Raw genomic sequence first — 13,425 nt, 5'->3', positions numbered from 1 at the left:
CGTGGCGCCGCGCGAGCCGTGTTCAGCCCTGGCCACAACGCGATCAGTGATGCCGTAGCCAAGGCGACCGTAGCAGCAGACTACAAGCAACACTCCGACCAGCCGTCCACCACAACAAAGTATAGAGGTTCGTCGGAGTGTGTCGTCGTTCCACTTTTCGCGCTCTGTGCCGGTGTCAGTGTGCCGGCAAACCCTGCGAGTCGACCGCGGTTTCCTGGGTGACAGGGCTGAAGGCCATCGCTATCCGCCTTCCAGACCAACGGGAAATAGAGAGAGAGAGAGAGAAAGAGACAGCGGGACCGCTTGACGACGACGACGACGACGATAACGACAACGACGGGGGGACACGTCGTTCAGCCGCGCAAGTGCGCCCCGGCGCCGTTGCGTTCGAGCAAACGCTATTCATGAAGACAGGTGAGTGAGAGAAAATCCGGAGCAGCCAAGAGCAGGGTGAACATTGCGTTCGGCCGCTCGTTCCTGTCGTCAGTCAGGAAGACGGAGACTTCTCCGGATATCCCTCTTGATGCAGTTTGCGCAGTTACATCCGCAGGCAATTGCAGAGCTCACTCTAAAGCAGGATATACGCTGATGCAAATTCCTAGAACTTGAAGACTGTCTCTATTGGGAGTTTCTAATTTTTAAAGCAGACGAACGTCGGAAAAACAGCTGTCAGGATAACGCAGATTATTTTATAAAAGCAGATCTGTTTGTAACTTAAGTAATTTGTACACAGATACTATTCTTGATAAAAAAAAGTAATTTGTTATATATATATAACATTTTGAAAAATTTGATTCGATTTATTTCAGTCATATGGATTCTGTCTGTCAAGGCGGTAATATCTTCTCGAAGCTCCATTTTGTGAGCTATGTAATTTTGCAACAAATTATTGTAGTTCTTTGATTGCAATTCACCTATGTAATGAATACTGATTAAGCCTGGACATTATAATAGAACAGTCTAACAGGGTAAGAACCTTTGTAGGTCTTTTGCTTTATAGAACCCTCTCATTTGTAACGCATTGGTGATTCTATTATTCTGAGCTTCCTATGGGGCATCTTCTAATATGGAGAAGCTATAGGGATTTTCAATTAAAATGGATTTGTCTGTTATATGAATGCAATTTTCCAGCTGTAAGCCCTGTAACTAATATCCCTGTGAGCTAATGTGAACATATTAATTTTTGCAGCAGCTCCCATTTCAAGTTGTTTAAAAAATAATTCGTGTTTGAATGTATAGAGAATACACAAAGTCTAGCTATAAATAATTAATTACATATATTTATTATAAATTATATCAGACTTATATTTAATTATTTGATGATTCATACTTTGATATAATTTTTTTCATTGATATATTTGTTATTTGATTTCGTGCTATCTATTTCTTATCTCTGCCGTTTTACTTTTCAACATCTGCATAGGTTCTCACCCTGCGACTTTATCTGGCTCCAGGTGCATTATTTCCATAGATTATTGGAACAAAAAAAGAAAGAGATATTAATGTATGGAAAAATGATTTTGAAGAATTGACTTATGTATAACATTTTTTATGGCTAAATTATATGTTAAATATACCAATCCAGCAGGAGACATTTATGCATTGTGTAGATAGGACACAGTAAAGAACAGTTTCTCCCCATCAGTCATGCATAACAGAGGCCAGGTGCAGGTTTATGGTATTATGTATAGGTAACAAACACACGGACTATCATATCAGCCTGCCAGTCACATTTGCAGCAAATATGAAGAGATATCTCTTTAAATATAATACTGGATATATCTAAAGAAATATATCAATATATGACAGATAAAAAAGATAGAAAAATTATATTTAATTGTATTTAAATAAAATATAACATTTAAATAAAATTACAATAATTTATATTAAATTACTAGTAATTATATTAAAAAGAAAATTTAATTATTTTCAAGATCTTTGTTTGAAAATATATAAAATATATCATATACATATGATATCTCATATTTTTGCAGCAGTAAAACGTCTCTGGTTAAATTTTATTTACAAGCATTAGGAATCTAACTTTCAGCTGTATTAACGTCAAGAATATGTTGATGTAACATTAGTATGTGTCTTTCTCTTTTTCTCTATCTACCCCTTCAAGGTTCTACATTAATCAACTAAGATATCAAAACAAAAAGGAGAGGATAGAGCATCAGAGATCTTGTTACACAATCCTTCTGCTCAGTAATATCAACTTACGCTGTTATGGTTTTCTCATCAAAATATAACAGACTCGTACATGTCTTATATGATATTATAGATCCAGAAGGTAGTAAATTATATATTTTTTACGTGTACGTCTTACTGTAAAATTTGTAGAGATTATAGCATAACCGATGGAGAATCGTACGGACAGGCCATCTTTCTTCTGCAAAACCTGCTTATGCGGAAACGTATATCGTTTATTAGGCCTCCCCCTCCCTCTTTATCCAGAAAAAAAGAATCGGGGTGCTATGCTCAGGATAATGCTCTCTAATTGCTTTCGCGATCCGAACTACTTTCATTGATATGTTCAACCCTCTTAAAGTGAATCCTAGCTTAAAGCGAGTTCGGTCACGCGTGTGCAGCGCGCGTTTGGGGGTGCTTACCGTCTCACCCCTCTTACCCTCCTAGCTGATTTCTTCCCCTTGATACATTGTGTTTGGTACCTGCTACCCCAACAGGTACACGCTGCCAATATACCATGACACACGCGCGTAATAATGGCAGTGACGTGTATCATTCGTATCGCGACTTCGCCGGGGCTTCCCTTTGATCTGCGGATTATTGAATACGCTACACCTGCGAGAAAGTACGTTATTGCGGCCTCGCTCCTGATATAGGTTAGGATGGCGCACGGAACGTGGGTGGGAATTTTGTCGTTGTTTGTACCGAATTTCAATATATATACATTTTGTTCTCCCACGTATGATTTCTAAATAACTCGTTTGTGGAAATGTCCAAGATAGGCTAAACGTTTTTCGTCTGTAGGAAAATAAATTTCTTTTCGAAGAGTTCTAGCGCGATGGTTCTTTTTCGCTCTTCGACGAGTCGGTTTATCGGCGAGTTTATAGCTGTGAGAAAGTTGGATGGTGAGTAAAATTGATTGAAAATACCTGATAATTGCATATAATGGTATTTTTCAATTCTATTCACTGGTTTAACACAAATAATTTTGAGAATTAGTATGCCTTGTGCAGTCTTTTATAATATATATAAGAACAGGTTATCTTTAAGGGCACTATTTTTTTCACAATATATGTAATACTGGAGATAATATATATTAATCTCATATATATATATATATTATTTACATATATATATATATAAGGAAAGGAATATATATATATATATATATGAATGTCTTAAATCAATTTTTTTTATCTATTTAATCTTTTGATATTGCCTCATTTCATCATTGCCAGGAAATATCTTTCTTCTGATGATATTAAAATGGGGTTGCAGAGGGGCATATTGTTCTTAAAGATCCCACCGCTGGAACTGGTGGTAGATGTTATTGATATTTAGTGAGATGGTGTGTGTGCATATCTCTGTTATAGACTCGTCTCTCCAGAAGCGGGGAGGTAGTAGCGGTGGTGGTGACTCAGTGGGTGCAGAGAGAGGTGAAGGAGTGATTGCCATGACTACGACTGGAGCCCAGTATGCCCTCGCAGCATCCACCGGAGCTAATAACAGTGGGGGTAGCTCCGCACCGGTAGGGGTGGAATCTAAGCCAAGCGTGGTTGTCGTGACTACTTCCAGTTCCAGTGGCGGTGGCAGTGGAGCACAAACTCAGTCAGCCAGAGGCCAGCAGCTTATTACCGTCGTGACGAGTCCTGATCCTTCCAGTCCAAATAATCTACAACCTATTCAGGTTTGTAATATTATATTTATTTAAAAACACCTTTTCCTGTATTATGCCTCTGTTTTAATTCATAAATTAAATTTACTGCTTTTGAGAATTGTGAGAATATTAATCCCAGTAGTTTGTAAGATAGATCTGTCGCTTTCTGTCATTACTATTAAAAAATGCATTATGATACAACAAAAAATAAATAATTATAAAATTATTTAATATATATAGAGCTAGTAGAATGTACATAGCTACTGAAGCATCTTGTTTGCAGTATACCTCTATAGGTGTTATACATCAAATCTGATAACGCGTGCAAGCCATCTGCTCCTAGCAACTGATAACATTAACACACACAAATGTTACAGGAAAATCGAAGTTGATTATTCATATTGCACATTTAACTATTAATAATATACATATAAGAGGCGTATTATTTAATATATATTATGAACATTTTATTCGTGGGCCACGAGAACATGCATACTATAAATAATAATTTAGTTATTGGTTCAGGATCCGCTTGAAACAGCTGCAGATTCTTCCAACGGCTCGACAGGTACATCAGCACATGTTACAGCACAGGTAGTTGTCAATACCACACACTCAGGCCAACACACATTAGTGGATTCTGACGCTGCTTCTACATCGGCTGGTACTATTGTTAGTGGTTCCCCACACTACATAACAGTCACAGGTAATGGCTAAATGTACATACAATGTTTAATATTAAGCATTAGAAATTGGTCCTTGTTTTATCTTATCGCAATGTGCACAATTGTGATCACAAAATTGAGAACAATCGCACGCTAAATTGTAGACGTCTGATTTGTGCATTCGCACATAAAGATTAATGTTGAATATAAAACCCATCTGTAAATAAATCTATGATTTGCGATGAGTGTGAGGATCAGTTGGAAAAATTATAGTGTTTGAGTAGAGATTTGGCCCTTTCCATGCTGCTGAAAAACATGCACCTCTGTTCTTCTACATTGACTACACTAGGCACCAGTGATTCACCATCCTACGCATCCCTCACAACGGCTGTAGGTGAGGGCAGAATATAAACACGGCATGCTTTATATACTCTTTATAATCCATACGTTATCATTTGGGTAGAATTAAAAGATCGCTGAAAGAAGCTGCACTTTTTTATCAATACATTTTGGTATCATTCAATTTCATTCATATATTGCACTCATATATTGCTATAAGAGTAAACATAATTCTGACGCTAATTTGCAATATTTTTAGTCATTTACAAAAATCTGCTCTAATACACTGTATTCAAATGCAGCACTGAAGACACTTCTATCGATTTTTAATGCGTGAGAACATCTCAAAGATTACATTCGCAGTGGTCGGTAAAATTTATCGTACTTACATGAGCTTTACGTNATATATATATATATATATATATATATATATATATATATATATACATATATTCAAATATACTTAACCACATCTTCTTTGTTCTAGTGTCCGGTGACGCGGAGGCGGTGGGGTCCGAGTCAGTCTCTCACCCAACCTATGTCCAGTATGTCGAAGGGGACGGTTCTACGTATATACCGGCGAATGGCCAGATGTAAGTATCAAAATGTCGCACGTTCATCCCGTCCACGTCATCCGTAAGACGTTTCGTGATAATCACACAACGCTTAATACTCCGCAGGACATATCCTGTTTATGCTGTCGGCGAGGCAGGAGCGATGTATACTCCGGCTTCGAGTCAGTACTATACTCCAGCGACGACGCCAGTAACGTATGCGCAGGTAATTATCAAACTTGATGGAAAATTATCATTATCAAAAGGTTCGTTAGATACACACAAATTAATTAAAATAATACAGTCAATCAGAAGCGTTTGGCATTGTGCATGAAACATCTTTATTCGCAATCAATATTTTTATTATGCTGATGTTTTTGACTTTTTAAGGCTCTTAAGATTAAGGACCAGGAGCTTTAAGAATTTTCTAATTTCAACTAACAATTATTATAATTTTTTTCCCCCATTGCGTCATAAATACCAGATTAGATTTTGCAACAGCATTCTTGCTTATACTTTGCCTTTTCCGTGCGTTTGTTTGTCTGTTTTCCTACTTCTCTTATAAAAACAATAGTCACTTAAGTATCATCAGTGCTGTCATTCAGTCACTTAAATTACCTTTTGTCATTTTTTCTTGGCAAGTCACTAAAACACTCACTATCGTCCAAAATGGGTCACTATAGTCACTTTTTCCTGAGTTAAATTTGTAAAATATAGGCATTCTCTATATATATGTGTGTTTACCTTCTCATCTGCTGCCGATTGCTCCGAAAGCGTATTTGTATTGTTCATGTCCTTCATGTCTTGTTATGAACTTTCAAATCGTACTATGAAAAGAACTCGCTATATGTTAAATTACCCAAGGATAAACTTGGAAAAATAAGATTAAATATTACTTTTGTTCAAACGGCCCTAGTTACTCTCAGAATTTGACAAAAAAATGTCACTTTTGGTCACTGTTTTGAAGCCTTAGAGGTTACAAAGAGCTTTATATCATCTATTCTGCTAAGAATCAGTTACTATTTCACTTTTTTTTTTATGCCGGTGAATGGGTGGCAGCTCTGTGTATCGTCCGTGCAGGATAAACTACTATTATTATTATTAACTAGCTATTATTATTCCAGGTTACAGGGCAGGGCTCGAACTCAACTACCGGGCAATTATTATCACAGGGCAACGGCACATACTTGATCCAACAAAGTGTGGTGGACGGTGATCCGACTACTCATGCCCTCATGTCGGCGGCGGCCGCACGTGCCAGCCCGCAAACGGAAACAGCGGTAAGATTGCATGTCTCTGACGGTTTCCTCTTCAAGCTGCTTTCACCTTTTAGAAGCTGAGTAAACTAGTCTCGGTTATTTGAATGATTAACGCGATACGACATGTATTTATGCCTTATCTCAGCAGGCATGGGGATCTGTGCTCTGCATGATTGTATGGGGCATCGAACAAATTCGCGCGCCCGACTCATCTATACGATGTTTTAACAGAGATAAACGGTGTTTTACAATCTGGTCTGTACATTCCAGTCAGAAGAGAAGTTTGCAAGTTCATATGTTATATATAACGAGATGTCAGTAAATCTCTCATGGTAGAAGTCGACGAGATGTTTCCTCGTGAGAAGAAACAAGTGAAAAATATAGAGGAGTTTTTTCTTTTACGTAGTTTCGGAGGAAGATGATTTAGAGTATGAATATAGAGTGAATTTCGACTTGATGCTATATGTATGTAAATGAATGTTCTGTATTTGCTGTAGATCTTGTGAGATAACCGTTTTACTGTTGTGACTCGTCGCGTGTAAAATGACGAATGTTAGTTACTCGAGGAAAGGTAATATTGTTCCTCTTTCAATTCGGGGGGTTAACGAGGTATCGGTGTATTGGGTTGTTTGATAGGAGACTGTGGTTAGCGGGGGTGGAGGGACGTACTTGATCAGCGGTAATTCAGGAGGTGCTGCTGTCACCGTGGAAGAAGCAGCAGCCGCGGCTGCAAACATGACGCATGCCACTAGAGTCTCCCAAGCCACCGTAAGCCAAAGATCGATTCTTTAGCTTTTCTGGCGTACTAATCAGCATTGTTTTTATTTTCTGGCATGTCTACTATTAATCATTGCTTTGAAGATACCGCTCTAGTACATATTGTTGTGCATAGTTTTAATTTCTGAAAATTCAGTTAGTGTTACTTTCTCTCCTTTTGTGGAACCTCTAGCGAGATACACGACATTGTTACGCAATTGATAGATCCGAGAGAAAACATATCGCCACTAATCTTGTTCGTTTGTTATAAATTTAGGAGCGTAACTTTATTCTTCTTTCAATGGTATAGACACATTTTTATCCAAATGCTCAGTAAAATATTCGGATCGATTTTTCTTTTGCGTACATCATGCAAAAATGTATATTTTATAAAATATGAATATTAATCTCCCGTACATTCTCCTACATAGGTACATTGGTTGTTGGAAAATTACGAAACTGCCGATGGCGTGTCCCTTCCGAGATCGACTCTTTACAATCACTATCTACGTCATTGCTCCGAAAACAAATTAGATCCTGTAAATGCGGCCAGTTTCGGGAAATTAATACGCTCTGTATTTTTGGGTTTAAGAACAAGACGTTTAGGAACTAGGTAAGAAACTTTACGACAGTTTAGAAGATACTTTGCGATAATCCAATTGTAATATCTTTCGTTGCATCTCGTTATTTTGCTTGCAGAGGAAATTCGAAGTATCATTATTACGGGATTCGTGTCAAACCAAGCTCGCCTCTAGTCATGTTAAACGAGGATGGTACATCGAGACAGCCGCAGAGCGCCAATTCTCAAACCAAACGATTTAAATTCGTCAATCAGAAGCAAGAGTCGTCCTACGAGAATAACGCACACGCGAACACGAATATCTCCTCTAACTCCTCTCCACCGCAGTATCATCAATATCTCGGTGAAGCTAGCGGTGCCATACCCGATTTTCCGGAAATCTTTATTGGTCACGATTCGTCCTTACCTGAAGATTGCACGCTGGAGGACATCGATACGTTCCGCAGCATATACAGAGAACACTGCGAAGCATTTTTAGATGCAGTGCTGAATTTCGAGTTCGCCACTGTGGAGAGCCTCTGGCGAGAATTCTGGCGCAGCCAGGACAATAATAACGGCGATGAGTGCGAGGAGGAAAAGTATTTATCAAAGTAAGACGTGACGATTATTCATCTACAAGAGATTATATTCTATACAAATCACATGTGATAATTATCTTAGAATTATTTATTTATTTGTGAAGTTCAGATGTGCGTAGCGAATGATACGTAACGAACAACAATTTGTGTACCTTTCAGAACCAAACTATATCAGATGTGTAAGTGTGCAGGAGTGCAAGACTTTATCAAAAAGGTGGACTATACGTTCTATCAAAATCTAGTCGAAGTATTAATGCCTAACGTATTGCGGCCGATACCTAGTATGTTATCGAAAAATTTATCATCATTATCCTTATTAAGATTTGTTGTATGTTAAACGATTCTTTGTCTTGCAAGGTTCGTTGACGCAGTCCATCCGAAACTTTGCGAAAGGATTAGAATCTTGGTTACAGTCAGCAATGGCTGACTGCCCTGAGGAGATGACACAAATTAAGGTATTATTCAAAATACACATTTAAATAATACATTTTTTTTTATTGAAACTTTCTGTATTTTCAACATTTAATATAACGATATGTTGATAAACAAATTTTGGCAAATGTTATTTGAAATAATAAATATATAAATAACATTTTTTAATTCATTAGTCATCAAATAATGATATTCATTAAAATAATTCATTTAAATGAATATACAAATAATTTATATATGATTCGCATTATTCGTTATTTGTTATTTGTATTATTCGTTATTAGAGTTACTTGTTATTCACCATTTTTTTTATTTTTTCTCTATTTTACAGATATAACAAATAAGAATATTTTTTATTAAAAATTGCTTTAATATATATTGCTAAGATAATAACGTAATGATTATATAACATATTAAGTAAAAATAATAAAACGAGTTTACATGCACGTATATACATGGGCACGCGCAAATAATAATAATACAAATAATAAATGACGAATAACGCATGTAATAAATAATTCCAAACACGCAAATAATGAATAATGTGAATAAAAAATAAAGCAAATAAAAATTGATTTAAATATCAATTAAATATAAATTTATTTGAATAATGCCAAACTCTTTGTTGATAAATCATATAATACACAGATGTATCATTATCATGATTACATATCATTATTTATTGCAGTTAACCGCAGTGTCAGCTTTTGCTCAAACTTTAAGGCGCTACACATCATTAAATCATCTAGCGCAAGCCGCTCGAGCCGTGCTCCAAAATTCTAGTCAAATAAATCAAATGTTAGCTGATCTGAATCGCGTTGATTTTCATAACGTACAAGAACAAGTAAGTTGATATCCTCAAGTATTTCTCAAAAACCCTCCTCTCGACTTCACATTAACGATCTAAAGTTTTCTATCTTAGATTAATTAAATACATCAGATTAATTAAATTTATATACATAGAAAAATATATACTATACGTATCTAACTACATTCTCAGGCATCCTGGGTATGCCAATGTGATTATGGAATGGTACAACGTTTGGAGGCGGACTTCAAAGTAACGTTACAGCAACAAAATTCTTTGGAGGATTGGGCAATTTGGTTAAAAGGGGTCGTAACACAAGTATTGAAGCCATTTGAGGAGAAGCCAACGTTCGCTAAAGCTGCACGTCAATTTCTGCTTAAGTGGTCATTTTATAGGTACGTTTTGTACTTTTTGTCTTATCGTTAATTGAAAGGCTTCTGAAGTTAGCACTCTAAAATACGAATTTTTATAAAATTCAAAGAAAAACATTCATTATAAGAATGCTGGTATAAAAATTTGTTCAATTTTTTTTATTTGGTTATAATTTATTAACGAGATAAATAAAAGTAATTTTTTACGAATAAATGTGGAAAAATTTATCAAAATCGTGAACAAACGAATGCCGCATTTGGTAAAAAATCGCATTTTGGGGTGCTAATCTCATAGGCCTGTAATTAAATATTTTTATTTTGGCTTTAATTAAAATTGGCTTTAATTAAAATTCTACAGTTCAATGGTTATCCGGGATCTCACTTTAAGGAGCGCGGCGAGTTTCGGGTCTTTCCATCTCATCAGATTACTTTATGATGAGTACATGTTTTATTTGATAGAGCACCAAGTAGCAATTGCAACTGGAACTACGCCAATAGCTGTAATGGGAGACGTTAGTATATTTTGATAAATATTTCTTTTTAATTTTTTTAGAGATATCGATTACACACACACACACACACACTATAGAATCTTACGGAGAAATATTTGTATATATATATAATCTAATTAAGAAAGAGAAATTAGGTCAAGTTTTTGAAAAGAATTTTACGGAAAAATACTTGTGTATGTATATATATATATATATATAAATATTTTTTTTTTTTTTATTTCAGAAAAGTCAAAATTGCTCTGTAGTAAGTAGCTTCGGAGCAACGTCTAATGGAGGTAAACTTATCATATCGCACAATTTACATTTGGTTAATCGCTTGCATAGCAAATAATTTTTTTTATTTAAATATTTTTTCGTTTGTTAAAACTGATATCTTGCTACAGTTGTCTTTGTTTAATGATGTCAGAAGCGAGAAAACGTGTACGAATATATTCTTACGATATACGGTTCAAATAAAATGATATACTTACAAAATATGAAATTTATGATGGATTCAGCACACTTGCAAGATACTCTAAACATTTTCTTTTTTCTCAATAATCAGTCATAAAGTTCAAGTTCCACGTCAAGTTAATTTTGCGACTATTTATATTGATTCTTTTAACAAAAGGAAAGCGTTCGAAGTATCTTACAAATGTGCTGAATCGATCGTAAATGTTATTTTGTGAGTATATCTTTTTATTTGAACGTATACCGTAAGAATCCTTGATATATATTTTCTCGCTTCCGACTTCACTAAACAAAGACGACCGCAGCGAGGGAACCAGGAGTTTTAATCTATAAAAATAAACTTCAGATTGCACGATTTCTTAGTAAAAATTTGCATACTCGAGGGAACCAGGAGCTTTAATCTTTAAAAATTAACTTCAGATCGCACGATTTCCTAGTAAAAATTTCATACTCGAATAACATAAATGTGATATCGTTCAATTGAAGTTTACAAAATTTCATTTCAGATGTGTCTAACGAAACTAAACGTATGAAGCTAAGCTAACTGCGTGCCTACGCCCTTTAGTTCATGAGTAAAGCAGTAGCACGTGAGAACGAGATACTAGCACGAATGCAGGCCTATTATTGAGGAGAACACACTAGTCTCGTAAATTATTATTTTGTATAACGTCAAATTATACTACAACTTACAAGAAATANGGGGGGGGGGGGAGAGAGAGAGAGAGAGAGGATTTTTGCACACGATGTATACAATTTTAAGTAAGTCTGTGTGATATAAGATATAGAATTATATATACTCCGCGAAGCCTTGTCTCGTAAAAGTTGTTTCATACACATCAATGATAATTTCTTCCGCACCATAGCAACACTGAAGCGAAAAGTACAGTACGGTGCCTGACATGTTTAAACAAACATGTCAATTTATTACTATGGCAACAATATCTTTTTTCACTATCGTGAAGAAAAAAAAAATTGTTGATCTCTCTGGTATGTGTGAATCAATGATGATATGATCGCTGATGTGTGTGAATCAATTTTAATAAGTATTGGCGCAAATTAAAGGTATCGCTGGCACGATGTTTAGTACGTTAGTGTATCAGATCTAGTCGAAACATCTTTGGAAAAAAAGTAAAAAAAATAGTATATGGGACCATGAATTGTCATGCCCTCACTGGAACACGCACGAAGCCCACTCGATCGTGTTTTCCTCGTTCATGATTATGCATTTATTGAGTAATATATGACTACTTTATCGTGAAAAAAATTAATAATTTATATGATACTTTCAATAACTCTGCAACATATTATTCAGACGCATTAGGAGATCTCACGTTAGATAACTTACCAGTTATTTATTACATAACTTGCTAGTTTTTATAACTTATTTTAAATACACATTATTTTTATACCTAAGGTATAAAATTATGCATGCAATGGTTTGTAATGAATATGTAATGAATATGAATGCTAAATACGCATGAAAATGTACATATTTGTTTTATATATGAAGAGAACTATATTGAGTGGGCTTAAAAGTAAAACATCAGTTCGTACAAAAGAAGTACATGAATATCGTGCAAAACATTGTGAAACGTTTACCTAGCATTCCGGTGCGAGTACCGGTTTGCACAAATTCGCGTACGCAACCAATTGCAAAAATCCGCCCTACCGACGGTACATGTCAAAAAGTATTCCTACCAGAGAATAAAGTTAGAAGGTTAGATTGCCGTAATTATAAATAGAAACTTTTAAAGTTTACATATACCCGACATTCATATTTTTTAACGTAATCTATCGATTGAACATCGAGCTCTGTGTGTGATGGTTCTGTTGAGAGCTATTCTATTGCAGTCCGCTGCTATTCTCTCAGTATATAATTAAGCGGATAGTACAAAAATACTATTGAGAAGAAAGAAAAAAGAAAAAGAATAAGGAAAAGACGCAAGCACGGAAATTGTTTTGACTTATTGACCGAATATACAATATGTGCATCTTTACTTTAAATGTACATATGTTAGCTACGTAGATGACAAGTATGCGAATAAATGTACACACGACTGTTGGAGTTGAAGGAGAAACCGCGAAGTGCATATAAGGCAGTGAGTGTCTACAACTCAACGTTCTTTTAATCGGTTGAGAATCTGTCTGGGATGAAAATATATGTCGGTATATGTTTCGTGTCCAATAGGCGCTTCACAATATAAATAACTTTTTTGTATTGTGAAGATATTAGATATAAGTCCAATGCGCCGTGAGAGTTTCGTATAAATTGTG

The 13,425-nt window shown here is 35.6% G+C and overlaps 1 protein-coding gene across 9 annotated transcripts; it reads left to right on the top strand.

Annotated features, from left to right (window-relative positions):
- Positions 1 to 218: 218 nt before the first annotated feature.
- LOC106744441 (DNA-binding protein RFX2) lies at positions 219 to 11,843 on the top strand. Of its 9 annotated transcripts, none has more exons than XM_014619224.1 (18): positions 2,330 to 2,815; positions 3,017 to 3,095; positions 3,564 to 3,877; positions 4,361 to 4,553; positions 4,862 to 4,906; positions 5,339 to 5,444; positions 5,532 to 5,631; positions 6,530 to 6,685; positions 7,301 to 7,432; positions 7,852 to 8,033; positions 8,120 to 8,590; positions 8,738 to 8,859; positions 8,936 to 9,033; positions 9,699 to 9,854; positions 10,011 to 10,213; positions 10,548 to 10,701; positions 10,925 to 10,976; positions 11,658 to 11,843. In XM_014619224.1, the coding sequence occupies exons 2-18, from the start codon at positions 3,029 to 3,031 to the stop codon at positions 11,693 to 11,695; spliced, it is 2,589 nt and encodes an 862-aa protein (XP_014474710.1). In that variant the 5' UTR covers positions 2,330 to 2,815; positions 3,017 to 3,028; the 3' UTR covers positions 11,696 to 11,843. The 9 variants fall into 9 exon arrangements, with proteins under 9 accessions (XP_014474714.1, XP_014474710.1, XP_014474711.1 ...); XM_014619225.1 differs by lacking the exon at positions 2,330 to 2,815 and adding an exon at positions 2,820 to 2,887; XM_014619228.1 differs by lacking the exons at positions 2,330 to 2,815; positions 3,017 to 3,095 and adding an exon at positions 219 to 414.
- Positions 11,844 to 13,425: the final 1,582 nt, after the last annotated feature.

Source organism: Dinoponera quadriceps, unplaced genomic scaffold (assembly GCF_001313825.1).
Source record: "Dinoponera quadriceps isolate SergipeBrazil2010 unplaced genomic scaffold, ASM131382v1 scaffold777, whole genome shotgun sequence".
NCBI lineage: Eukaryota > Metazoa > Arthropoda > Insecta > Hymenoptera > Formicidae > Dinoponera > Dinoponera quadriceps.
The sequence above is the reverse complement of the archived record's forward strand: the minus strand, read 5'-3'. Positions and strand labels throughout refer to the sequence as shown.

Excerpts from the sequence above, each read along its gene's own strand:
- LOC106744441 (XM_014619224.1), top strand. The coding sequence starts at position 3,029 with ATGGTTCTTTTTCGCTCTTCGACGAGTCGGTTTATCGGCGAGTTTATA. Across the intron at positions 9,855-10,010 it reads TTCATAACGTACAAGAACAA|GCATCCTGGGTATGCCAATG; the intron begins GTAAGTTGATAT and ends CTACATTCTCAG. Across the intron at positions 10,702-10,924 it reads CAATAGCTGTAATGGGAGAC|AAAAGTCAAAATTGCTCTGT; the intron begins GTTAGTATATTT and ends TTTTTATTTCAG.